Source organism: Alosa sapidissima, chromosome 17 (genome assembly GCF_018492685.1).
Source record: "Alosa sapidissima isolate fAloSap1 chromosome 17, fAloSap1.pri, whole genome shotgun sequence".
Lineage (NCBI taxonomy): Eukaryota > Metazoa > Chordata > Actinopteri > Clupeiformes > Clupeidae > Alosa > Alosa sapidissima.
Genome location: NC_055973.1, coordinates 34,656,126 through 34,683,017, shown reverse-complemented (window position 1 = coordinate 34,683,017; position 26,892 = coordinate 34,656,126). Strand labels below are relative to the sequence as shown.

General features: G+C 44.6%; 2 protein-coding genes across 4 annotated transcripts in view; both read right to left on the bottom strand.

The window, feature by feature from the left end:
* The window catches only part of LOC121688630 (zinc transporter ZIP12-like), a 57,824-nt gene extending 33,159 nt beyond the window's left edge, over positions 1 to 24,665 (bottom strand). For 2 of the 3 annotated variants that reach the window (XM_042068340.1, XM_042068341.1), the window contains exons 1-6: positions 24,492 to 24,665; positions 18,517 to 18,612; positions 15,013 to 15,321; positions 13,996 to 14,203; positions 12,722 to 12,819; positions 518 to 701 (exon numbers count right to left, since the gene is read on the bottom strand). In XM_042068340.1, coding sequence (XP_041924274.1) covers positions 518 to 701; positions 12,722 to 12,819; positions 13,996 to 14,203; positions 15,013 to 15,321; positions 18,517 to 18,612; positions 24,492 to 24,602 — 1,006 coding nt within the window. In that variant the 5' untranslated portion in view covers positions 24,603 to 24,665. The remainder of the gene's footprint in view (positions 1 to 517; positions 702 to 12,721; positions 12,820 to 13,995; positions 14,204 to 15,012; positions 15,322 to 18,516; positions 18,613 to 24,491) is intronic. The other variant, XM_042068342.1, reaches the window with a different exon arrangement.
* LOC121688631 lies at positions 4,666 to 6,974 on the bottom strand. The gene is made up of 2 exons (XM_042068344.1): positions 5,605 to 6,974; positions 4,666 to 5,371 (listed from the first exon to the last, which is right to left on the bottom strand). The coding sequence occupies exons 1-2, from the start codon at positions 6,779 to 6,781 to the stop codon at positions 4,929 to 4,931; spliced, it is 1,620 nt and encodes a 539-aa protein (XP_041924278.1). The 5' UTR covers positions 6,782 to 6,974; the 3' UTR covers positions 4,666 to 4,928.
* Positions 24,666 to 26,892: the final 2,227 nt, after the last annotated feature.

Sequence of the window (26,892 nt, the reverse complement as noted above, 5' to 3'; positions counted from 1 at the left end):
CACTGCAAAAACTGCTTATCTAACAAAATCTAACCAAGTGTAATTAATCTTATATCAAGATAAAAAAACTAGTTGGTATTGTTTTCAGTATAAAGAGACTTACCTAGCGCTTTCTTGTGAAATCATTTGACTTAATTTTTAAAAAAAATTGACTTATTTTAAGACATCTCATCTTAAAAACAAGCAAATTTGTCTGCCAGTGCGTTAAGCAAATTTGTCCTAAAAACAAGCAAATTTTGTCTGCCAGTGCGTTGAGCAAATTTGTCTTGATAAGACTCCTTAAAATAAGTTAAAGTCTTCTTATATTAAGTCAAAATTATCTTCTGAAAGGGCGCTAGGTAAGTCTTTTCATACTAAAAAAATACCAAATAGATTTTTTAATCTTAATATAAGATCAATAACACTTGGTTAGAATTCATTTTTTTGCAGTGCACTAGCTACTAACTGCTAATACAAAAGCACCTAGCTATGGTGGGAGGGGCAGTTGGGGGAGGGGAAAAGGGGTGGGAGGTTGTACTCTGCAGACTGCTGAGGGTGGGGTTGTCCTCTAAAGAAACGTGGTCAGTGAGTGGATTCTGACACCGATTGGTCAACAGCTGCTGGATAAGGGCGGGGCATATTTGAGTGAAGCTCCGCCTGGATAGCGGGAGCCTGGCATCCAACAGGTGCACATGCAGTAGCTGATCAGCTGTGAAACACACCTACAAACACACACACACACACAAACACACACACACACACACATCCAACAGGTGCACATTCAGTAGCTGGTCAGCTGTGAAACACACCTGCAAACACACACACACATCCAACAGGTGCACATTCAGTAGCTGGGCAGCTGTGAAACACACCTAAACACACACACACACACACACACACACACACAGACACACACACACACACACACACACACACACACACTTATGAACATTGTGAGCACTACATTAAAATAGTGGACTGTTTTGCTTCTACTCAAATAATAACTGTGAAATAATATTAAGGAGTCAGGTATGAATGCTTTGCAACTGTGACGCGGTTGGGACTTTTGGTATACTAGCGTGGCAACTACTTTATGAAGCGATGCAACTCTTAATTGACATTGTCAGCGAGTGCGGGAGATTGCATGTGTATTGGCATGATGCGTGCCATGCCGTGAGCCTGGCTTTCCACACACTCATCCATTCATGCACACCGGAGAACTTCATACTAATCGCGGAGCTTACCTGCAGCATTACCGATGTCTGCCAAAGCAGAGCGCATTGACTGTGGCTTCCTTATTCACGCAGGAGCGCCAACAAGTGGACTGTACCACATCCAGGAGGGGTGTTTTGCTCCCGTGTTGTACTGTATCATTGTTTTAGCTGTAATGAGCTGTGATATTTAAATGTGGGCATATTAGCGTGTTCAACATGGAAGTTTGTATGTATTATACATGGTTTTGTTACTGAAATGTATTTCCTTCACTTAATTGATTTATGAATGCTGGTTTACTCCTGAGGGGAGGAGTAACTCACTTTATTACCTGTGTCCAGGTAATGGGGAATTAAGTCTATTCTGGACCTCTGTTGTGAGAGGTTTGTTGACTCAGTGTAATTACGACCTTATTGCTGATATTAAGGATTTTGCTAACGGGGAACTTCTTTGAATGTTAAATGTACCAGTCTGTCTTGTCTGTTCACCTGCCGGGAGCTTAAAAATAAATAGCTTTCTTCATACTGGAACCATCGTTCCTCCACCGCTCAACTACTTCACATTTGGTGGCAGCTAAAAACTCCCAGTGGCCAGGGGGCAGTATAACCATGGACTTTGTACATCAGTATGGCTCCTAGAAAGAAGAAAGCGGGGATGGCTGAAGGCAGAGCTGTTGGTGATGTGCCGCTACCTGGTGGTGGGGATGGACAGGATGAGGAGCTGAGAAGTATGTTTCGGAACTTCGTGATGTCGCATCAATTCTCTCTTCTTCAAGGAGAGGTGACTCGGACCAGGCGTGAGAGAGGAGCAGCGGCCAAGGGTTTGTCTGTATCTGCTCCTGTACCTATGGTAACTAGTCCTTTGGCAAGACAGGGCGTCCTGGATCAGACGACTGCTTCAAGGGTTCCAGTTCCAGCAGAGGCAGCTCCGGTTGTGGTTCCGGTGGTGGCACCAAGGACCGCACCCGCAGCACCAGTTCCAGTGCAGACAACGATTCCAGCGGTGACTCAGGGAGTGGCTCCAGTCATGATAACAGTGGCGGCAGCATCAACAACCACAGCACCAACGGCCAGTGCTCCAGGAGGGGGTCCAGTGCCAGGTGGATTGACTGTTCCGTGGACCTAGTGGGGGGCAGTATGCACCTAGTGGGGGGCAGTATGCACACTTCAGCATCCTTTCTACCCATGGGGCATTTTCAAAATGACATGGCAAGCCCCCCAGTGTTAAGCCCTGTGGCTGTGGACTACTCACACTTTCCTCACTATGCTGGCTGGAGGGGTCCAAGGTTGCAAAGATATGTGGAAGGTGAAGACATTGAACACTTTTTAACAGCCTTTGAGCGAATAGCTAGTGCAAGTGGTTGCCCTAGATCAGAGTGGGCAATGCACTTAGTGCCTTTGCTTACAGGGAAGGCAAAAGCAGCTTATATAGCAATGGACTTTGACGAAACAATGGACTATGATAAAGTTAGAATGGCAATACTGGACAAATTTGAAATCACTTCCGGTCATTAGAAGTACAGCTGAATGAAACCTCCAAAACCTGCATGACCCCAGCAGTGCCAAAGAAGCGGTCAGCTTGGCAGACGCATTCATGTCGGCACAGAGAGGCTCAAGACAGTATAATTAGGTTAGCAGTGAGCGTCCACCCAAAACTCCCAGTGAAGAACCGGTGTGCTATCACTGTGGTCAGACAGGCCACATCAAGCCTAAGTGCCCCCTTAGAAAGCCTAAAGTGTCTCATGTGTGCTACATTCCAGATGGTGAGGTCACTGATTGTCTGGGAGAACAATGGGAATCAATGGTGGAAGTGACAATTGATGGGAAGCAGCTTAAGGCCCTGATTGATACTGGTAGCAGCCAAACTTTAGTTGGGGTTAAATGGGTTCCAGAAGATGCTGTCCAGACAGAACACACTGTGAAGATACACTGTGTACATGGAGATGTGATTTCATATCCTACAGCAGACATTTATATGCAAATTGGTGAGCAGGAGTACTTGGTGTCGAGGGGTGTAGCTGAGCACTTACCGTATCCAGTGGTGTTGGGCAAAGACATTCCAGGTCTGTTGGAGCTGGTTGCGCCTGTGAAGCCCTGCAATATGGTGGTGACGAGGGCGAAGATCAGGGAACGGGGAACGGACTGTTCATGGGATGTGTTGCCATTTCCGGAACACCCACCGAAGGTGCCGAAGACCAGGAGCCAACGGAGACGTGAGCGGTTCAGAAGAACAAGGGTCCAAGAGACACTCCCACTGCTGGAGTCAGGTGAGCACACCTCAGTTGCCCTTTCTCACAACATCAGAGAGCTGCAGAAAGCTGATGACACACTTAAGTCCTGCTTTAAAGACTTGAACCCAGATTCAGAGGGAAATGCAGAAGCCACTAAGTTCAGACTGAAGCAGGGTATCCTGGGATGGGGGAGAGCAGCTGGTTGTACCTAAATCACTTCAATCTACAGTGCTAGAGCTGGGACACTCGGTACCGTGGGCTGGTCACTTGGGGTAGAACAAGTCATGGGAAAGAGTGGCCAGAAGGTTTTATTGGCCAAACATGTACTCAGATCTCATTGAGTTTTGCAGGACCTGTCCGGAGTGTCAGCTGGCAGCGCCAGGCCGGAAGAGCTGCAGAGCACCACTAATCCCTATGCCTAACATTAGTGATGGGGACGAGACCGCCTATGCCGAGTCCGAGTCAAGACCGAGTCTTTGAAGGGTCGAGACCGAGTCGAGACCGAGTCCGTTGGTTTTGAAATACAGTCGAGTCCGAGTCAAGACCGAGTCTTTGAGGAAGCAAGTCCGAGTCGAGACCGAGTCCTTTAGGAGTCGAGACCGAGTCGAGACCAAGACCATAAATTATTTAATATCACCCCAGTTAATAATCAACAGTTAGGCCTACAGACTAAGCTAGATTGGGAATTGTTTAGAGGAGCAGTCTTAATGTCTTAATATGGTCTATGTTTTCACTATCATTAAAAAAATCCTTATCACATGCATCATCTTCTGCCTATTTTTCTAAATTGCTTCAACAGTGCTGCTCTGTCATCAACATGTTAAGCCCTCCCTGACTTTTTTTTATCATAGTTAAGACATGCAGAGCAAATTAAAATTTTCTAGTGGTATAAATTAGTAGGCTTAGCTACTTTATAACATTTTCCAATATTTTCCAATTTTAAACATTTTGACAATACACTAGAATTCAGTATCTTTTAAAACTTTATTCCCCCATAACACACATAAACATTACACCCCCCTCCCCTTCCACAAACACACACACCCAAATACACACACACACACACACACATCACACTATGTCACACTGCTGTTAACAAATATTCTATGTTATTAAACCCACCCCCAGTCCCCAAAACATGAACATGTACAGTGGGGAGAATAAGTATTTGAACCCATGCTAAAGTTGACTAAAAAGAGGAATATAAAATATATTCCTCTTTTTAGTCAGCTGTAGCATGGGTTCAAATACTTATTCTTCCCACTGTATATCTTTTAAACACACGGCAGGCAAGAACAAACTGCGCCTGAGATGGGACCGATGTGGTCTCATAATGAACACTCTAAAAACAAGTGCAACAGGCACTGAAGACAGGTCTTGGTCCCCCTCCCCATTACTGGCCACTAAACCATTTCCTCAAATCCCCACTCCCACCCAACACCCTTTTGCAACCAAACCATTTAGCACCCCACATCCCCTGGACTCACACAGACACACACTCTTCATTTTACTCTTCCCCGTCAAGAATTTCGTAGTTGCACTTTAGAAAAATCAGAGATGAGAGCAAGCTGTGCCTGAGGCGGGACCGATGTGGTCTCATAATAAAACCACCTCGACTAAAAACACGTTCAACGGGTGCTGAAGACGCCGGCACAGCCAACAGTTTCATGGCCAGCATGTGGATTTGGGGAAAACGCTCTTGGTGTTTGGCCCAAAAGTAAAGAGCATTCTCAATGTCTGTGTCTTCAACAGTCTCAAAGTATTTTGCAACCTGCGTAGCAACACATGTTTGCTGCCCTGTGCTGCGCTTTTTGAGAGATTTGTACCTCGACAGCATGCGACCACATTTCTTTGGTGGGGAGTCTTCATCCTCTTCCAATGTGCCGTCCAAGTCATCTTGTTCTCCTCCGTATCTCTCAGCACATTTCTCAACCTCTGCAACCAGTGTTTCTGTGAGACATGAGGGCATGAGCACGTCATATCAAATGTTATGTAAACTAGAGATTATGATCACGCTGTGTAATGTTAAACATGTTAAATGTAATCTTGGAATAACAACACTGTTGTAGGTTATTACCCTTGCACTCTGTGGTAAAATGTAATACACCCAGTTTAATATGTTCTGGTAAGCAAATATGATACGAATTTACAGTAAGTTTTCATACATCAGTTTATGTACTAACCTTTCAGTGATTTTTTCAGGTCCTCTCTGTATCGCCTCTGGTATGCTGCACCCTGCTTGCACGTCACATCGAGATCCACCCAATTTAGGCCAAACTGTGGGTCCAGCATTGTGGAAAGGGTGTAGATTTTGTTGTTGAATGGCTCCTCCTTCCCAGTTTTCCCAGCCATGTCAAACTGTTCAAAAATCCCCTGGAAGCGTTTTTTCAGTGATCCGTGTAGTGCCCTTGCGATGGGTGTACACAGGATATGAGTTGTTTCACATTTTATTAAATGGGTGTTCAGGTCAAGAACAGTCGGCACAATGATGCTGATAGTTACGACTTTTTCCCCCTCTGTTAAGTTAGTAGCCTCAGCAAAAGGAGTAAGAATTGAGGTTAAGTCTCTGAGTTGGTTCCACTCACGTGGCGTGAAAACAACTTCTGAAAAGTCGTTAAGGCACATTTCGGTCAATGTTTTGTGATCCAGAGAAGTCAGTGCTTGTAGCTGTTTAAATGTACTATTCCATCTGGTGTTGTTCGCTGCAGGTACAGTTTTTGTTGTTCCACATGTGCTTTCAAATGTGTCTTTGAAAGCCGAGCTGGTGTGCAAGAGGGTAGAAAAGCGAGATGCTTTAGCAATGGCAAGACTAATTGATTTGACCTCTTTCATTCCATCTGAGACAACTAATTGAAGAGAATGGGCAAAACAAGAAAGCCTCTCCCCTGATAGCCCAAGTTCTGTGTCCTCATCAGTGTCCTCCCATAACTCCTCATCATCAAGGTCATCCTCGCTTTCTGTGTCAGAGGCTTGCTGCAGGGGCATTTGCACTTTGAAAGCGCATTTCATGTTGGCTGCATTGTCTGTTATAATATAACAAACTTTTTGCGCGATGCCATATTCTTCAAGTATTTCCTCAAAAGCAGCAGAAATCCTCTTACCGCTGTGCCGTCCTGTAAACCGTCGGCATTCAAGCAGGTACGGTTCAAGCACACAGGATCCATTAGAGCAGTGTACTGCATGCGCAGTGACGCCAAGAAAGGACCGCAGTCTGCGGTCAGACCAGATATCAACGGTTACAGAGACAGATGGTTGACTCTGCAATCTTTCAACAATAGTCTGCTTCACTTGGTTCACCAGTACTGGGATTCTTTTCTCGGAGATAGTGCTTCTCGAGATGGGGGTGTATTTTGAGTCCATGACTTTCAGAAATTTTCTAAAGTAACAATTCTCCACCAAAGCCAGAGGCAGTGCACAGCCAATTACCAAGTCCTTAATGATGGATGCATTAATTGCTTGCTGCCGAGGGGATTTAGAACTGTAGACCGAAACATTGGAGAAGCATGCAGATATTGATGGTTGTGCAACGTCAGTTTGGTCTTGTGCTGCCTTGTACTCCAGGAACCTGTAAGAGAGAGGCAACATCCACAAATTATTATATATCTATTATATATCAGCATGTTTTAAAATTCATAATGTTCTCTATTATAAACTATTAATTGCAAAACTATATACGTATAATTTATACGTTTTAAAGGCATAAGCTCTCTTACTGTCTGTTGGAACTAGGTCACCTTCATTTCTAATCCAAAATAGCCTAGGCCTAGCCTAACACATGCAAGGTGATTTCCACATTCCTGATGTGAAAGAAAATGACCAAGGACAGCCTATTATTAATATTCAAAATTTTTAATATTTAAATTTGTAACCACCTGTAGCGACCTAGCCAGCCCACAACTCCTTTCACTGCAGAGCGATCTTAATGGTGGAAATTATATTAGGCTACCTACTCGAAATTATCAGCCTATGTCTACATACTGCTGAATGTTGTAACAAAGGCTTTACTGTATGTAACAATATTAATGTAGATTAACAATTAAACAAGATGCAGATGTTGTAGATCTTGACTAATTTTAATAATCAACAAAATGTATGTGGACATTAGAGGAAGCAGTCTCTCTTGTTGTCTTACACACAAGCACTAAAATAACCTCCCTATGTAGCCTAATAATATATAATTCAAGTAATATTCAACTCCACGCGACACTGAGTGCCCTAATCAAGACAACTAAAGTGTGTAGCTCAGACGAACAACTAGCTAATGTATTTTGCCCTTGCTCTTGTGTGTGTGGCTACAAGCTCGGCACATAGATAACGTTTCCCAAGAAATTCTCCGAAATTCTCTGAAATTCTCTTCAAAGCTTTACTTAAGACTCACTGTAAAACTGTATAGCAGATAAACAAAATATATCTTGGTATTCGTTTCCTGAGTGCATTTACGAGACACGTTAACATTGAATAGAAACCGATTGGTTAGCTTAAAGCTAACGCCTATGGAGAAATCCATATAGATGCTAACGGTTAGCATTCACAAACGAACTAATTGAGTAGCTAAATGGCCACTTGAAATTAAACATTCAACACTTTTCACTGATAAAATAGAATGTCCCTGACACCATCTAAGAGAAATTAGTTTATGGTATTGTCCTGCTTAAGCCTTTCCCTTAACTGTGTTAATGAGACAACTTACAGTTCACATCTCTGCTCTCAAGTTGGACTAGGCTACTTGGTCAAGTAGGCTAGTACAGTAGATACTGTAGCTATGGATAGCTCTGGGCGTCAGAAAAAGACACCAGTGGTGGGCTCGTGGCTTTTTTGGGGGGGGTTATTTTACCAACAACCATCAAACCATCAAAATACCATCTATTCTATGTCATTATAATGTAAAACTAAAACTAACAGCTTTATGTCAAACACACTTTATACTCATGCATGGTTAGGTGAAAGCACAATATGTTAACGAGCATAGCATAGCTCAACAAATACGTTAACGTTAATGCACTCACCTGTTAGGATGACTTCTTCTGATATGGCGATGGAAGTTTGAAGTTGTGCCTAAGGTTTCCGTTATTGAGGTGTTGCAGAATTGGCACCGCGCAGTGTGCTTTTTAAAAAAAATCTTTTCCCGTGAAGGTTTTGTGGTTTTGGTATGCAAATTTAATGATGGCAGACTCATTGCTCATCTTGCCGCTATTATCACACCACAGCAACTGAACTGAAGTGAAGTCACTGACACTCACTGCAGCTCTGACTGCAGTATCTTTGCATTGCACCATGGGATGTCATTTTCAAATAATGCCCGTCAACATGGCATTTTATTATTATTGTTGTTGTTATGCGTTGTGTGGGTTTTTTATATGAATATAAAAAATGTGTTGGTCTCGAGGACTCGGCCTGAAATTACGAGTCCTTCTCCTCCCACTGTGGTCCGAGTCCGAGTCAAGACCGAGTCTTTGAGGGAACAAGTCCGAGTCGAGTCCGAGAAAGCAGAAATCGGTCTCGAGACCGGTCTCGAGTCCGAGACCGGACTCGAGTACTACATCACTGCCTAACATTGAGGTACCATTTAGTAGAATTGGGATGGACATAGTGGGTCCCCTGGAGGGGAGCAGAAGAGGCAACCGCTACATCCTGGTGATCGTGGATTACGCCACGAGATATCCGGAAGCATTTCCCCTGCGACAAATCAAAGCAAGGCAAGTAGCCAATGCATTACTTCAACTGGTCACAAGGGTGGGGATTCCATAGGAGGTACTGCCTGACCAGGGCACCAACTTCACATCCAAGTTGCTGAAACAGGTCTATCAGTACTTAGGCATTAAGGGAATCAAAACTACACCATACCACCCGCAGACTGATGGCTTAGTGGAAAGGTTTAATCAGACACTGAAGAATATGTTGCGCAAGTTTGTTGCAGAGTCAGGAGCTGACTGGGATGAATGGCTACCATACCTGCTGTTTGCCTACCGAGAGGTACCACAAGCTTCTACAGACTTCTCCCCATTTGAGCTGTTATATGGAAGGCAGCTGAGGGGGCCATTGGACATCTTGAAGGAGGCATAGGAAGGCCAGCAGCCACAGCAAGGTATGAACATTCTGTTGTACGTCCTGAAAATGCACAACAAAATGGAATATCTTGCAGAGCAGGTCCAGGAGAACCTGAGGGCAGCCCAGGCAACTCAAAAGAGCTGGTACGACAAAGCTGTGAGGGACCGCTCATTCAAGCCAGGCCAACAAGTTCTACTGTTGCTGCCGACCACTGAGACCAGCCTCTTGGCAAAGTGGCAGGGACCTTTTACAGTCATCCGCAAGGTAGGCTCTGTCACTTATGAGATCAGCATGCCAGGGAGAAGAAAAGAAAAACAGATCTTCCACATTAACATGCTGAAGGAGTGGCGACCGCGGAGGCAACAGTACAGCATCATCTCTTGGTCAGAAAAGTGGAGGACCAGGACAAGCAGTTCTTCCCAGTGGAACAAGGACAGGAGGACCAGGACGAGCAGTTCTTCCCAGTGGAACAAGAACAGGAGGTGAGCCTAGATCTGTCTCATCTTTCCCCAGGGCATCAACAGGAGCTGGAGGCGGGTATACCAGAGGGGCTTGTCTCAGAGATTCCTGGAAAGACAGAGCTGGTTCAGCACCATATCAGGCTCAAGGCACCTGGACCGGTGAGACTGCCAGGATATCGCATCCCTGCTCAGCTTCTTCCCAAAATCAGACAAGAAGTGGAGACCATGTTGGAGATGGGGATCATTGAGCCCTCCCACAGTGAATGGTCATGTCCAGTTGTGCTGGTTCCTAAAAAAGATGCCAATTTGAGATTTTGCATGGATTTTAGGCAGCTTAACGCAATATCGGCTTTTGATTCTTACCCTATGCCCAGGGTTGATGAACTAATAGATCAGCTAGGGGACGCCAAATACCTTACTACCCTGGATCTGAGTAAGGGATATTGGCAGGTGCCCCTGACAGACAGCACGAAGGAATTGACTGCTTTTAGAACTCCATTCGGGTTCTTTCAGTACACTATGATGCCCTCTGGCCTACAGGGGGCGCCAGCTACATTCCAGCGCTTTATGGATAGGGTACTGAAGGGGGCCCGGGAATACGCATCAGCGTACCTTGACAATGTGGTGGTCTTCAGTCGGACGTGGAAAGATCATCTGACCCATGTCCGGGAAGTGTTCTGCAGAGGATCAAGACAGCCGGACTGACGGTGAATCCAAAAAAGTGTGCCATGGCTCAATGCGAGGTACAATACTTGGGGTATATTATTGGTGGAGGGACCATTAAGCCCCAGCTGAGTAAAGTGAGTGCCATTCTAGACACCCCAAGACCAACTACAAAGAAGCAGGTGCGTTCTTTCCTGGGTGTAGTAGGCTGGTACAGGAGGTTTATACCCAACTTTGCCAATAGAGCTGCCCCATTAATTGAATTGACCCTTAAGTCCAGTGCTAACCAAGTTCCATGGTCTGAAGATTGTGACAAGGCTTTTAATGATTTGAGGAGTTGTCTTTGCAGTGAACCTATTTTGCAGAATCCTGACTTCAGCCACCGTGCAGAATGATGCCTAAGGAGTAGGCCTTGGTGCGGTGTTGCTGCAGGGGGAGCCAGGACAGCAAAAGCCGGTGGTGTACCTCAGCCAAAAACTCTTCCCACGGAACTCCAGTATTCAACGGTGGAGAAAGAATGCCTGGCGATCAAGTGGGCCCTGGAGTCGCTGAAATACTACCTGGTGGGCAAGGACTTCATCCTGGAGACAGATCACCGCGCTCTGAAATGGCTACATCGGATGAAGGACACCAACTCCAGGGTGACCCGGGGGTACATCTCGCTACAGCCCTTCAACTTTGAAGTCCGGTACAGAGCGGGACCAGAGAACATCACAGCGGACTACCTTTCTCGGGTTTTCGAGGATGAAAATCCCTGAGGAGGGGGTAATGTGACGGAGCGATATGCACCCCGTCACTATAAATAGCGCTATGAGCACTATTGGGTACTTATGAACATTATGAGCGCTATTGAGTGCTTATGAACATTGTGAGCGCTACATTAAAATAGTGGACTGTTTTGGTTCTACTCAAACGCGGTTGGGACTTTTGATATACTAGTGTGGCAACTACTTTATGAAGCGATGCAACTCTTAATTGACATTGTCAGTGAGTGCGGGAGATTGCATGTGTATTGGCATGATGCGCGCCATGCCGTGAGCCTGGCTTTCCACACACTCATCCATTCATGCACACTGGAGAACTTCATACTAATCGCGGAGCTTACCTGCAGCATTACCGATGTCTGCCAAAGCAGAGCGCATTGACTGTGGCTTCCTTATTCGCGCAGGAGCGCCAACAAGTGGACTGTACCACATCCAGGAGGGGTGTTTTGCTCCCGTGTTGTATTGTATCATTGTTTTAGCTGTAATGAGCTGTGATATTTAAATGTGGGCATATTAGCGTGTTCCACATGGAAGTTTGTATGTATTATACATGGTTTTGTTACTGAAATGTATTTCCTTCACTTAATTGATTTATGAATGCTGGTTTACTCCTGAGGGGAGGAGTAACTCACTTTATTACCTGTGTCCAGGTAATGGGGAATTAAGTCTATTCTGGACCTCTGTTGTGAGAGGTTTGTTGACTCAGTGTAATTACGACCTTATTGCTGATATTAAGGATTTTGTTAACGGCGAACTTCATTGAATGTTAAATGTACCAGTCTGTCTTGTCTGTTCACCTGCCGGGAGCTTAAAAATAAATAGCTTTCTTCATACTGGAACCATCTTTCCTGGTGACTGCCTTCACCGCTCAACAAACTACTTCACACCCCTGATTATGCTACCTGTGTTCACCTGTGTCCCCTGAGTTTGCTACCTGTGTCCTCTGATTATGCTACCTGTGTCCACTAAACATGCTACCTGTGTCCACTAAACATGCTATCTGTGTTCACCTGTGTCCACTAAACATGCTACCTGTGTCCACTGAACATGCTACCTGTGTCCACTAAACATGCTACCTGTGTTTACTGAACATGCTACCTGTGTCTACTGAACATGCTACCTGTGTCCACTAAACATGCTACCTGTGTCCACTGCTACCTGTGTCTACTGCTACCTGTGTCCACTAAACATGCTACCTGTGTCTACTGCTACCTGTGTCCACTAAACATGCTACCTGCATTCACTACTACCTGTGTCTACTGCTACCTGTGTCCACTAAACATGCTACCTGTTTCCACTGAACATGCTACCTGTGTCTACTGATTATGCTACCTGTGTCCACTAAACATGCTACCTGTGTTTACCTGTGTCCAGTCCCCAACAGCTCTCTGTTGTTCTTGGCCACACCCCTTTGTTGGGGTTCTACCTCCAATGCCCAGCTTGTGCAACAGCAGCTCCACATCTGCAACACAGAGCAAAACCCACAGTACACACACGTAGGACGTGCCAACCCACAGTACACACACACGTAGGATGTACAAACCTGCAGTACACACACGTAGCAAAACCCGCAGTACACACACGTAGCAAAACCCACAGTACACACACGTAGCAAAACCCCCAGTACACACACACGTAGGATGTGCAAACCCACAGTACACACACGTAGCAAAACCCCCAGTACACACACACGTAGGATGTGCAAACCCACAGTACACACACGTAGCAAAACCCCCAGTACACACACACGTAGGATGTACAAACCCACAGTACACACACACACGTAGGATGTGCCAACCCACAGTACACACAAGTAGGATGTACAAACCTAAACAGACTTAACACACTGAGGGCCAGATGTACGTACATTTGCAAACGTAGCATTATCAGCGCCATGGACAAACCGCAGATTGAGAACGCTGTCAGACCCAAGTTTCCGTTGTATTTATCTAACTTTCAACCCTTAGTGTAAACTGCGCCTTTCTCTGCCTTTCTCTGGCCATAAACGCAATTTACGAACGTCCACAACTGAATGACAGAGCCTACATACAAGCACAGTTGAATGAAGTTAACTGATGACAACATAAAAAAGAGCAAACATTTAGCGATCATGAAATAATACCATACATGATAAGATATCAACAAGCAGGGAGATAATGAAGATCAGTAGTTCTAATCAAACTACTTGTGCACATAGGCTATGGAAGATTGGTCAAATCTAACAAGTAGGAAAGTTTAAGTGAATGACCAAAACTGGTGCTCTAAATAGCTATTCTGTTGTCTTTGAAAGGTTCTCTTATTGACACATTGAACTGCAATTTGGATTAACACCTGCTTTTGGGTCATTCCACGTCAATTCAACCAGGGCCCACACACTTACAAGGCGGAAGTATTTAGGCGCAGAATAGACGTGCGCTTTCATGAGTAGTCTGTACATACCGCGGAATACATAATTAGGCGCTCTTTACGCTTCCCCTCCCATCTCTTTACGTTAAACTCCCACATTCCCCTGGATCCTCTAATGAATGCATATGCATGACACTGTGTGTGTGTGTGTTTGTGAGTGTGTGTGTTTACCTGTAACCTGCAGGTGTTGTTGTGTGTGTGTGTGTGTGTGTGTGTGAGTGTGTGTATTTACCTGTAACCTGCAGGTTGTTGGAGCGATTGAGAGAGCGGAATACTGCATCGGTAAAGAAGGAGGGGGGGGGAAGGTTCCGGCGACTCAGGCAGTGACCTCTCAGCAGATGACTGACCAGCGCTGCAGCCAATCGTGGCAGGGAGAAGAAGTCCGCACCTCGTCTATCAGTGATTCCTGCCTCTTCCATTAAGGACTCCGCGTCCGCACACTACACACACATACATGCCCACACACACATAGAACATACACACACACACACACACACACACACACAAGCATATGCATACACACACACATAGAACATACACATACACACACCCAAGCATATGCACACACTCACACACACACACACACAAGCATATGCATACACACACAGATATGAGCATATGCATACACACACATGCACGCAAACATACACACATAGACACAAGCTTACACACACATGCACGCAAACACACACATGCATGCAATCACACATCCAAGCATACATATACACATACACACAGGAGCATACGCATACACACACAACGAGCATGCTGCAGTCAATACACATATCAAAACCTGTGTGTGTGTTTGTATATGTGAGATGTGTGCATTGCCTGTATCTCACCTGTGTGTGTGTGTGTGTGTGTCTGAGAGATGTATGTATTGCCTGTATCTCACGTGTGTGTGTGCGTGTGTGTGTGTGCGTGTGTGTGTGTGTCTGAGAGATGTGTGTGTTGCCTGAATCTTACCTGTTTGTGTGTGTGTGTGTGTGTGTGTGTCTGAGAGATGTGTGTATTACCTGCATCTCACCTATGTGTGTGTGTGTGTGTGTGTGTGTGTGTGTCTGAGAGATGTGTGAATTGCCTGTATCCCACCTGTGTGTGTGTGTGTGTGTATGAGATGTGTGTATTGCCTGTATCTCACCTGTGTGTGTGTGTGTGTGTGTGTGTGTGTGTGAGATGTGTGTATTGCCTGTATCTCACCTGTGTGTGTGTGTGTGTGTGTCAGAGAGATGTGTCTGCTGTATCTCACCTGTGTGTGTGAGGGGGCGTGGCTCTGTTTTGGTAGAGCAGCTGATTGGTAGTCCTGGTTGAGAGTCAGTAGGATGCTCTCAGTCTCATTGGATGAGAGAAAGCGGTGATCCTCCTGTGGGTGGAGCCTAGCGAGAGCTCGGAGGCAGTGGGGGAGGGGCTGAGGCGGGGAGGGCGGGTCCAGACACAGGTGGCGCATGTTGATGATGTAGCACAAAAGCACCGTAGATATCCGCTGGTAGTCCTCCAGACTCATGTCACCCTTCCCATCATCCCCCAGGACTGACAGCACATGCTCTGGTCTGAGACACTGTAACCATGGAGATAAAAGAAGGATAAAGACCCTCACACTGTTGTAGAAGCTCCTAGGCAACGTTCTATCAGCGCAACGTTCTATTAGCGCAGCGTTTTATTAGTGCAACGTTCTACTAGTGCAACCAGAGAGGGTTCAAGCGGAGCGAGAGGCGCAAACGTTCGACAATTTCCGTGTTCGATTATTGCAAGGGGGAGTCTGCTCCCTTTATGCAGACCAGAGTAAGCCCTTGCTGCACTAATGTCAATGGAGACTTGTGGAATTTTACCGATAAATTGGTCATTGTGTCTTTCTGGATTTGTTGAGGGTTTTTTGGAGAATTGTGTCATAATTTGTAAGTGTTTGGGATCATTTCAAGCCTAATAGTGTAATTTTTTAGTGTTCGGATTTGTAATAAAATAACTTAATATTAGACCATGCTGCTGCCAGTTACTGTCCGGTTGTTAGCATGCTAGCTAGCCTCTTAGCTAAGGTAACATTTTAAACGGAGAAGTGTAATTTCTTTGAAATGACAACTAGCTGAATAACATTACTGACATTAGTTAAAGTGGATAGTTTATACTCAAGCGAATTTGCAACAGTATATTAAGTTTAAGCGAAGTCCTTCAACTACTAGTCACTTGTTAGCGCATAGCTGTATTGCCATAGCTACTACTATCCACTTGTATAGCATTTTAAGCTAGCGTTAGCTAGCCAGCTAGCTCGGTTCACATGACTAATTCAATTATTTATATCATGTCCTAAAGAATGATTCATTGGTATCATACATGATTATAGAAAATAATACTGTGAACACATTTATGTTTATCTGTTCTTATTGCTTATTAAGAGAGAAAGTTTATTTAGTGACATAAGGTGACACTCCCACTTATGCAGACCGGAACTGTCCCGTTTTGCTCCCATAGTAACGAATAACGTTGCTCTATCTTACTAGTAATCAAGGATCTTTGGTGCAACGTTCTTCAGACTTCAAAACAAGTGTGCACAAGCAACAAAAAGCATTGGAAGGCTCATCTGATTGGCTGCTTCAGTTGAGCCCTCATCAGGCCAATTAGAAGATTGAACCACCTCGTTAACCCAATTTCCTTCTGTGTGTATATATATATATAGATCTGACTTATGTCCTACCCAGAAAACAGTATATCATATCAAAAACACATGCAGTCACCCCCACACCCACAGACATACAAACAAATAAACAAAAGCAGACAGCAAATAAGACAAAAAAGCTAAATTATGTCAATACAGGAAAAAGGGATGAAGTTCAGGTCAAACAGAACTACAAAAAAGGCTTTAGGTCAAAGTCTAAGTTAAGTTAATATGCCTCTCTTTTTAAAATAATGTTATTAACTCATTGAATGCCAAGCTGTTTTCGGGAGCTTTGTCCTAGAGTGCCAGCAATCTAGACCATTGTTGATGATTTTTGTACAGCCACAGCATATTCTGTGTTATAGCCATGAACACATACAATAGCTCGGTGGGTGCAAACCGTGTATTTCTACACGCCTCTGTTCCTGAGAAATCCCAAGCTAAACAGTGGCTAGTTTTCATCAAAATAGAAATGGAGATATAACGTCTTCCATGAAATATGAAGTGTTGCCTGTTACTTACTTGTGTAAACTTTCCGGGAAGTGATCAGCGAGACCTGGCGAGACTGCCACCTAGTGATAGACCCACGAAAATGGCCTGGTTTTGACCTGACGTGCATGTGTCACTGATTCGACCCAAAGCGGCAACCGATATGATAAAATGTCCAGATTGTGCGTTTTCATGAGTTTCACGATCGTCATATATTTAATTTCCATTCATCACAGAGTTCCCAAAATCACATATAAGGTTTGTTGTGTCTAGTTTCGTAATTAAAAAAAAAAAGCTAAAAACGTAATATTACGTTTTTGGCACTCAACGCATGGGAAGGAAAAACGTAATATTACGTTTTTGGCACTCAATGAGTTAATATCACCTCCTCTCCTGGGGGCTTTGACATGTTCAATACCAAAGGACCAGCTTCCTCAGATGGTCACGCCAGCATATCCAGCTTGTGGCCCAACCAGCTACACCAGCAAAGACCAGCAAGAGCTGGAAGAAAACCAGCAAAGACCAGCTAAAACCAGCTACCAGCATAAGCTGGTTTCTAGCTGTTTTTTCAGCAGGGTGGTCAAACAAGCTGGTTAACAAGCTGGCCAACCAGCAAACCACCTCATGCTGACCAGACTGTTTTTTTCAGCAGGGCAGTTCTACATTTCCGCCTTAACATTAAAGTATTATAACTTGTGTAGCATTGCACTCTCTCCCTACAAGCTTTAAACTTGGCTTGACTCATATACATTCCCATAGATAGGGGTGATTGATTACTGATTGATAGAGGTTTTGGGATACTAACTCGAGTTGCTGCAGCCAGCAGCTAAATCAGTCAGGCAGCTCCAGTGCTACACTCTGGGGGCATGAAAATGGGGCAGCTCTAGTGCTACACTCTGGGGGCATGAACATGGGGCAGCTACTGCGATACACTCTGGGGGCATGAACATGGGGCAGCTACAGCGCTACACTCTGGGGGCATGTACATGTCCATGAGCCCCCATGTTTATACCCCCAGTGTAGCTGTTGGAACTAGCAACTCGAGCTGGTAAAACGATTGTTCTCTGAGGTTTTCATACTGACAGTAGTCGTGACCTTGAGAAACAGAGATCTATGTGAAAAGGGAGAGAAAGAGAGAGAGAGAAACAGATCTATGTGAAAAGGGAGAGAAAGAGAGAGAGAGAAACAGAGATCTATGTGAAAAGGGAGAGAGAAACAGAGATCTATGTGAAAAGTCACTTGATTTCTCCTTTGGCTGCTTCTATCAGCTATTCCTGATTGCTTTTGTTTATGTAAAGCACATTGAATGAGCTCTGTGTATGAAATGCGCTATATAAATGAAGTTGACTTGACTTGACTTTAACACCTCAATCATCAGAGTCGCTACATGCTGTCCCTCTCACTTCTGTTTTGTCTGAGTCTTGAGGCAAGAAGCACTCCTTCCCTCCCTGTGTGTGTGTGTGTGTGTGTACCTGATGACCCAGGCGCTGCTGCAGTAGAGAGATGATGACCTGCGTCTGCTGTGTGTGTGTGTGTGTGTGTACCTGATGACCCAGGCGCTGCTGCAGTAGAGAGAGGATGACCTGCGTCTGCTGTGTGTGTGTGTGTGTGTACCTGATGACCCAGGCGCTGCTGCAGTAGAGAGATGATGACCTGCGTCTGGTTCCTCAGGATTGGCGTCTCCCCCCACAACACCTCCACGTCAGGGTACTGTGTGTGGAACATGATCCCATCAGGGTCCACTACTGCAATTGTGTGTGTATGTGTGTGTGTACAGTGGGCATCGCTTTCAAATGACCACTTCATTCGCGCATTACGCGGCGTGAAGCTGCGTGAAGCTTTAGTACCACTTTCAGCCACTGTGCGTCGCTCTGCCTGCCGTCCCTTACATAATTGTTGCCGAGAGTAATCCCAGCCTACGAATTCAATAACAAAATAAATCATGCATAATTAAACATTACCTCGATTTAGGCTACTTGGGTATGGCTTAAGGCTTGACTACACGAAAATCGAAATCGAAATTTGCTGTCTACATTATTGTCAGTGTTGGGGTTAACGCTACTACGCAAATCAAAACAGTGGTGTGATAATTGAGCCAGTAGAGAAATAACTGTTCAGAATTAATCTGTAGCCTTGGGTAGGCTTCTGCAGAAAACAATGTTGTTGCCGATTTAATACTATCTGGCGACGTTTTTAACAGGCTGCGCAATAGAGGCTTAGACAACTATGACCCACGTTTTGGTTTCGTAAATTAATTTGCCCTACTTCTTGACTGCAATGTAGCCAATTGACTGCTTGACATGTCATTTTTATTTTTCTGTACGATAAACAATTACATCTGCTTTATGGCGCAGAATTACATTCATATTTGGCTGAATGCAGACGCGCCACTTCCCTCCCCATATTCCAAGATTAAGATAGTATGAAGTGCTTTTTGTATAGGCTACTATCATAAAAAAAATAGTTAAAACGAATAGCTATTTGCAATTTGACAAAACACTGGTCCTCATTTTGCGAATGCGAGGACGATATGAGCCTGTTGCATTTAGTTAGATGTCCGAGTCACGCATAATGTTTGAAAACCACTGGCTCGTAATCACAATAATTTAACACACGACAGTTGGATAACCTACTTCATCATGTTCCCATGCCTACATTTTTGTGAGTAGCATAGAGATCATTAAAAACAATAAAGTATGGCTCTCCGTTTGGGACATCGAAAACTTATATTTTTAATAGACTACCGTCGAAGATGCTGACTTGCAAAAGCCTCGGGATAACACTATCATCAGTCATGCCCCTTGATCAAAGTGGGGAATGAAATAAAAGTTTGATAACCACTGGCTTAACAAGTTACCTGCAGTCCAGAACACAGAATCTGTTGCAATATTCTGATGATCGGCGATGATATCGGCAAATGTTTGTTTTCCAAAGTAAGAATTTCACTTCACCATGCACCTTCGACAATACCTGTCCTACCTGGTATCATTATAAACATTATTCTGTGTCCTAAAACTGGCATATTTTATGGCATTGTGTCATGTAAGTTCGTTGCAAAATCTAGAGAAATGTGTGAGGTGGTCAGCGGGGGACAATTGAGACACACATTGGATTGTGTTATTACTTGAACATTCCACACTATCCACAGCTGTGGTAGGCCTATCAGGGGCAGGAGGATTACTGTCAGTGCAGGCTTTATATAAAATTCTTCAACAGAAGGCCTCGAATGTTGTCTTGTTTGTGGAGCGCTTTGCTTCGCTTCTGTAATTTCGGCTTCATTGAAAATGAGGGCTTCCCTCAATGACCCTCCGTGAATAAATAAAGGTTGAATGAATGAATGAATGCAGGCTTGCCCAAAATAAAGGCATGTGGTTTGCGCAGCCTACAGTAAATAACAGACCCGCCAGAATGTGCGTTATGATGCTTTTTTACGAGCAAGATGTTTTTGGTACCCTACGCACACTGCATGTTCTTAAATAACAATGATCATCAGTAATATTCGACCATTAATTTGGGTAAATGGGCAAGCGTGACCACCTTGATTGGCTGATGATTGTAATGCGGGCATGATTCCAAACACCTCCCTTACGATGATGAGTGACAGGTCTCAGAATGCGTGCGCTACACAAGGACTGAAGATGATGAATAACTGGGGCCGTAGGCTAGGCCTATTCACAAAGGCTTTTATCTTACTACTAGGAGTAGGCTACTCCTAAATCGCACTTAAAGATTTTAGATTGGAGTTTTCTCTTAAAAGTTATTCACAAAGCCTTTCAGACAACTCCTAAACTAGGAGTGAGTCTTCGTGGCTATGGATGACGTCATTACTCATGCACGAGCTTGACTGAAGTGACCACCTTGATTGGCTGACGATTGTAACGCGGGAATTCCAAACACCTCTCTACCGATGATGACTGACAGGTGACAGGTCGGAGAATGCGTGGGCTACACAAGTAGTGCGAAGGACGGAAGATGATTAATAACTGAATAAAAAGGCCTAGCCTAAATGAATAAAGAGTAAGGCAAAACAAATAGCTTAGTAGCCTAATGAAACATAGGCCTATGGATTGATGCAGTAGCCTACCTTTGCAACATTATTAAATTAATCTGTCACCATATCCCTAGGCTACGTTTGCAAAGAGGAGAACATTTTAATTTGATTCACAATGAAACGTTACATTTCATTTACATGTTAACAATGAGTAGTTTGTGTTGTTGTTGGTGGCATTATTGCATCCCTTTTATGAAGGGATGCAATAACGCATCCCTGTTGCGCATAGGCTATTTCAAAACATTGCAACGTAAAATGCCACAAAAAAGCTGTTTATGAATAGGTCTTAGTGAGTTAGGAGTCCTCTCGACTTAAGCTGTCCCAGACTTAGGTGCTACTTTTAGGTCTAAAATGCTTCGTGAATTACTTTTTGTGAAAAAATTAGGAGTCCTAAAGTTAGGAGTGACACGCCCATTATTTTTAGGAGTTGCTCCTAAATTCGCCAGTTAGGAGCTACTTTTAGCCTTTCTTTGTGAATATGGCCCCTGAATAAAAAGGCCTAGCCTAAATGAATCAAGGCAAAACAAATAGCCTAGTAGCCCAATGAAACATACGGATTGATGTAGTATCTTGTAACATTATTAAATTATTCTGTTACTATGCCTACGTTTGCAAAAGAGAACATTTTAATTTGATTCACAATAATGTTAAATTTAATTTACATGTTGACAATGAGTAGCCTAGTTTTGGTTGTTGTTGGTGGCGTTATTGCATGTTAGTTATGCCTACAATGCAAAATTGCTTCCTCACGATTGGAAGCTCCTGTAGCTGCATAGGATTTCAAAACCGCAGGTTTGTGAATAGGTCTGTGAGTAAGGAGTCCTCTTGACTTCTTTTAAGCTGTCAGAGGTGGGAAGGTGTGATTTTTTTGGGGGAAGGGCCGGATTAACTGGGCACAATTGTCTGATGGCCCCCCTTCCCCCCAGCCAACGTGAATCGGGTGGTTAGTTAATAGGCCTATTGTGAAGATTTTTCCTGCCATCTAAGGCACGAGCGCATCTGTGAGGCCAAGCCTCACCAAGTAGCTTGTTTGTATGCCGAAATAGTTTTCAACATTTTGAATATTAGTGTCGGGTGAATTGAAATGTTCTCAAAGTAGCCTTATGGCTGAAAGCTGCTTGGGACACCCCCCCCCCCCCCCCAGTCAAGCAATATAACCATACAAACGCGCTTCCTGCACTCATTGTTTCAAAAGGAGTAATTTTGGCTTTGTCAGAACTGAAGAGCTGTGGACGGCACGGCACGGTATGCCCAATGAAAATAAATTAACGCAACGCAACACAACACAACACAGACCCCGCTTCTCTCGCGTCAGTCACTGACATGAACGAAACACAGAACCCGCTTCTCTCACGGCAGTCACTGACAGTAACCTAGAATAAATGCATGGGGAAAAACACTTCCCCATGACAAAGACATTGTAAAACACTGAAAGTTAATATTTTGTCACTAGCAACATTCATCTGTCCTTTGTCAAATGTATTATGTTCCAAGTACCCTATGCGTAATTCTGCTTCATAAAGTTGAACAAATACATTTGCTTATTTCACAGAAAAATATAAATAGCCAGTCTACAGTGCAGAGTTGGTAAGTTATGGTAGGCCAACTTGCAGTGAACATACAAAGAGGGGAAATTATTTCTCTTGCAGCTGAGTAGCCTCAGGTGCGCACGTAGACATAAGGCCGAACATGCAAGCGCCAATGAATCGTGCTCTCATGACAATCGCGCCGTTAAACTTAAATAGGTTAACATCACTCTAAGTTCGCCTTCAAGCAAGGAAAACGATGATTTGAAGACATCTGTTTCGTTGGAAGGGCAAGGGGTAGCAACAGGGCAACACAGAGACAGGCCCGATGGCAGGGCTGTTATGAGAGTATTAAAATATGGGATATTCTACGGGAAAACATTAAAACGGCAAGACAGCGGGGAAAGTTAAAATACGTGATAAACACGGAAAAAGTTGGCATGCATTGTTTCGGTCCCCGTGCACAGGGATTATTTGTCATACTATTAATCACATATGATTATTTGTGAAATTGTGCAAACAGGCGCAACACATTTGAAAAGGAAGGACTGGTAGCATGCAAGCTCACGGGAAAGATTGATTTAAGAATGTTATCACAAAGTGTGTGGCTGTGGCGCGGGCGGAAGACAATTGGCAGGGGAGGGTCATGTCTTTTTTAACAATTCTGTCGGAGGGTCATTGAACAATTTCTAGCAGGCAAGAGAGGGTCATGCAACTTCCAACTGAAGCACTCAAAATTCCTCCGGTGGCCCCTTCAATAAATAATGATCAGTCCCTAGATTGCTGCTGGGCTATATGTCTTGGTTCTGTTAACAACTCATTGTCAAACGCATAGCCTTTCTCGCGGTTGCATCCATTACAAACAAACATGCAATGTGAACGTCTGGGATTGGGGAGAGCACTAAATGCTCTACTGAATAAGCACGAAGTCAAACCTTTAAATGAAAAACACTCTTTAATAATCCAAAAAAATAAACCGCTAATGAAGTAAACTTGTGACCATCAAAAATCGTTTATCGCTCGTAACTCCGTGATACCAGGACGTAACAGGAAGGCATTTGGCTGAGCAACGGAGGTTAAAATGCTCCATGTTTTGTCCAAATGATGACTGTCTATCATCGTTGCACTCAGAGAAAACCGGAATGTTTCATTCGTCCCCGTTTCAATCGTCCCGGTTGTACCTACTCAAAACGCAGATAGAACCTTATTATTCTAAGGTAGCGAAATAGCGTTCAGCATGATTCATGCCCAATTAATTCCCCCTGTTAAAGTGTTCGCCTTTGTAGTTTGGTTTCGTGATAGCCTATGATAAACGGCTTATGGCCAAATATGTGAAAACGTTCAAATACAGTAGGCGATAAACCCGGAAAAAGTTGACTGATTTTTTCATAATCACTTTGGAGGGTCATAGAAAAATGTATTGCTGGCGAGGGAGGGTCACGTCTTTTTGGACTAATGCTCCCAAAACTCCTCCGGTAGCCCCTTAAATAAATAACGAACAGTCCCTAATGAAGTAAACTTGTGACCATCAAAAATCGTTTATCGCCTGTAACTCCGTGATAACAGGACGTAACAGGAAGGCATTTGGCTGAGCAACGGAGGTTAATACTCTATATTTTGTCCAAATGATGTCTGTCTATCATCGTTGCACTCGGAGAAAACCAGAATGTTTAATTTGTCCTGCGTCTCTACGGCTGCAAACGGGATTCACTCGCAGTTAACCAAATATTTCTTTATTAGGGCAGGGCATGCATATTTCCAGGCTCCATTTCTTTTTACGAGACACCCTGCTCACTTGAGCCATCTACCGGTTGTTTGGGTTGTTGCAGCGTCTCACTGGAAAAATACAAATTAAAGTCGCGTGATACCGCGTGATCCCATGCGCGGACCGCGAGTGAAGCTGGCCAAGTCGAAGCACTGCCCACTGTATGTGCATGTTTATGTGTGTGTATGTGTGTTTGTGTGTGTATGTGCATGTTTATGTGTGTGTGTGTGTGTGTGTTGACCAGCACCTCCTCGACTGGCTCCTCCTCTGACAGCAGTGACTCCGGATGCAGCAGTGTGTCCTGCCCCGTCACACCGTCACACAAGCCCAGCACCAGCAGCCAGGCCCACACGTACATACTGGCAACACACACACATACACACACACACCGTCACACACACACGCACGCACGCACACACACCCTCACGACCACACACACTCTCACTCACTCTCTCTCTCTCACTCTCACACTCACTCACACACAAACACTCACTCACACACACACTCACTCTCACACAAGTGTGCACACACACCAGGAACAGGTGTCCTGGTTAGACAGAGGGAGAGAAAATCCCTGTGTGGTGTTAAAGTGAGGATGGACAAAGGTAGGAGGCATATGAGCTACACTCAAACACACACACACACACACACACTCTCCTCAAATCAGCCCTAAATTGTCAGAAAGAGAGAGAGAGCCAGAAGCTCAAAGAAGATACTGAGGTGCTAGCTGCCTCAAATAAAAAATAAGTAGGCTAAGTATATACAAGGAATACCCCTGCTATTGCCACGGCCTCTCATCCACTGGAAAAAGATTCAGAACTCTGTCACCCTCAATGACGCTTATCCCCTACTCCACATTGAGGAGTCACTGACCAGCATCAAGGGTGCCAAGTGGTACTCCACTCTCAAAGGTGCCAAGTGGTACTCCAGCCTCAAGGGTGCCAAGTTGTACTCCAGCCTCAAGGGTGCCAAGTGGTACTCCAGCCTCAAAGGTGCCAAGTTGTACTCCAGCCTCAAGGGTGCCAAGTGGTACTCCAGCCTCAAGGGTGCCAAGTGGTACTCCAGCCTCAAGGGTGCCAAGTTGTACTCCAGCCTCAAGGGTGCCAAGTGGTACTCCAGCATCAAGGGTGCCAAGTGGTACTCCACCCTCAAAGGTGCCAAGTTGTACTCCAGCCTCAAGGGTGCCAAGTGGTACTCCAGCCTCAAGGGTGCCAAGTTGTACTCCAGCCTTGATCTGGCCAGCAGCTACTGGCAGGTGGAGGTGGATGAACGCGACCGGGAAAAGATGGCTTTTACCGCTCCAATAGGGTCGTATGAGTTTAGATTCAATTCAACTTATTGTGCTTCTAGAGCCAAAACATAACACATGTATCATGGCGCTTTACAGAATGTAGGCAATCAGAGAAAAAAGGGAAGAAAGGAAGAAAAGAAAAGCAAGAGAGAGGCCCATGGGTAACAGGAAAAACTCCCTAGAGTTGGAGATACATATAGGAAGAAACCTCGAGCAGATCCACGACTCAAGGGCCTGACCCATCTGCCTAGGGTCAATACAGGACAGTAAGGTCTGTATACATGACAAATGCATATGATAGTCAGGTATAGAGAATAAGACATGGTGTTAAAAAGCACTTGAGCAGGAAGTTACAAGAGGTGGGATGATTACGTATCCGGTATGATAATTCATTAATCCTGATTTAGTGACAGAAAGTTCAAATAGTCCAGCATTGGATTTGTTCAGGGGAAGGGAGTTGTCATGGGGCATGTGGTGGGTCGGCAGACAGGCCAGGAATCCGAGCAGAATTGTCATAAGCAGGTGATGGGTCTCTAGGCTGTATGGGCCAGGAATCCAGAAAGGGGGACAGTAATAGGGCAGTCGAGGATGGGACTTCAGGTGAGATGGGTGAGAGGAGGGCCAACACATGGATGGTTGATGACTGGTGATGACTGTTTAGGTGAGTTCCTGAACAAGTCTTAATTAATCTATCTGGATGACATCATTGTGAGTTCCTGAACAAGTCTTAATTAATCTATTTGGATGACTTCCTTCAATGTGTGCAGTAAGCTCCTCAGGATGTTCTACCAGTCTGTTGTTGCCAGCGTCCTCTTCTATGCAGTAGTATGTTGGGGAGGAAGCACAAGGAAGAAGGATGCGGGGCGAATTGACAGGCTGGTAAGGAAAGCTGGCTCTGTAGTGGGAGCTGAACTGGAGTGCATCACTTCACTATCTGACAAAAGGACCCTGAACAAACTGATCAACATCTTGGACAATGAGTGTCACCCACTCCACAGCACTATTGTTAAGCAGAAGAGCCTGATCAGCTGGAGACTTCGCTCACTGCCTTGCACAACGGACAGACTGAGAAAGTCATTTGTCCCCAGGGCCATTGAACTGTTCAATGCCTCACTTGAGGGAAGAGGAGAGATAGACTTCTCTGCATAGTCTGTCTCCTCTTCACCCCCTCCATGTTTGGTACTGTCTGTCCACTAGCCACTTGTACCACTGTCTTTATGCCTCACTGTTTGCGTGCTATATTAGCACATTAGCACATATGCATAACCTCCCCCCCCCTCCATGCCACAGCCGAACTGTGGCCACACTTATACATTTTCTTAAATAGTTAAATATATAGATATATAGACTTTACTTT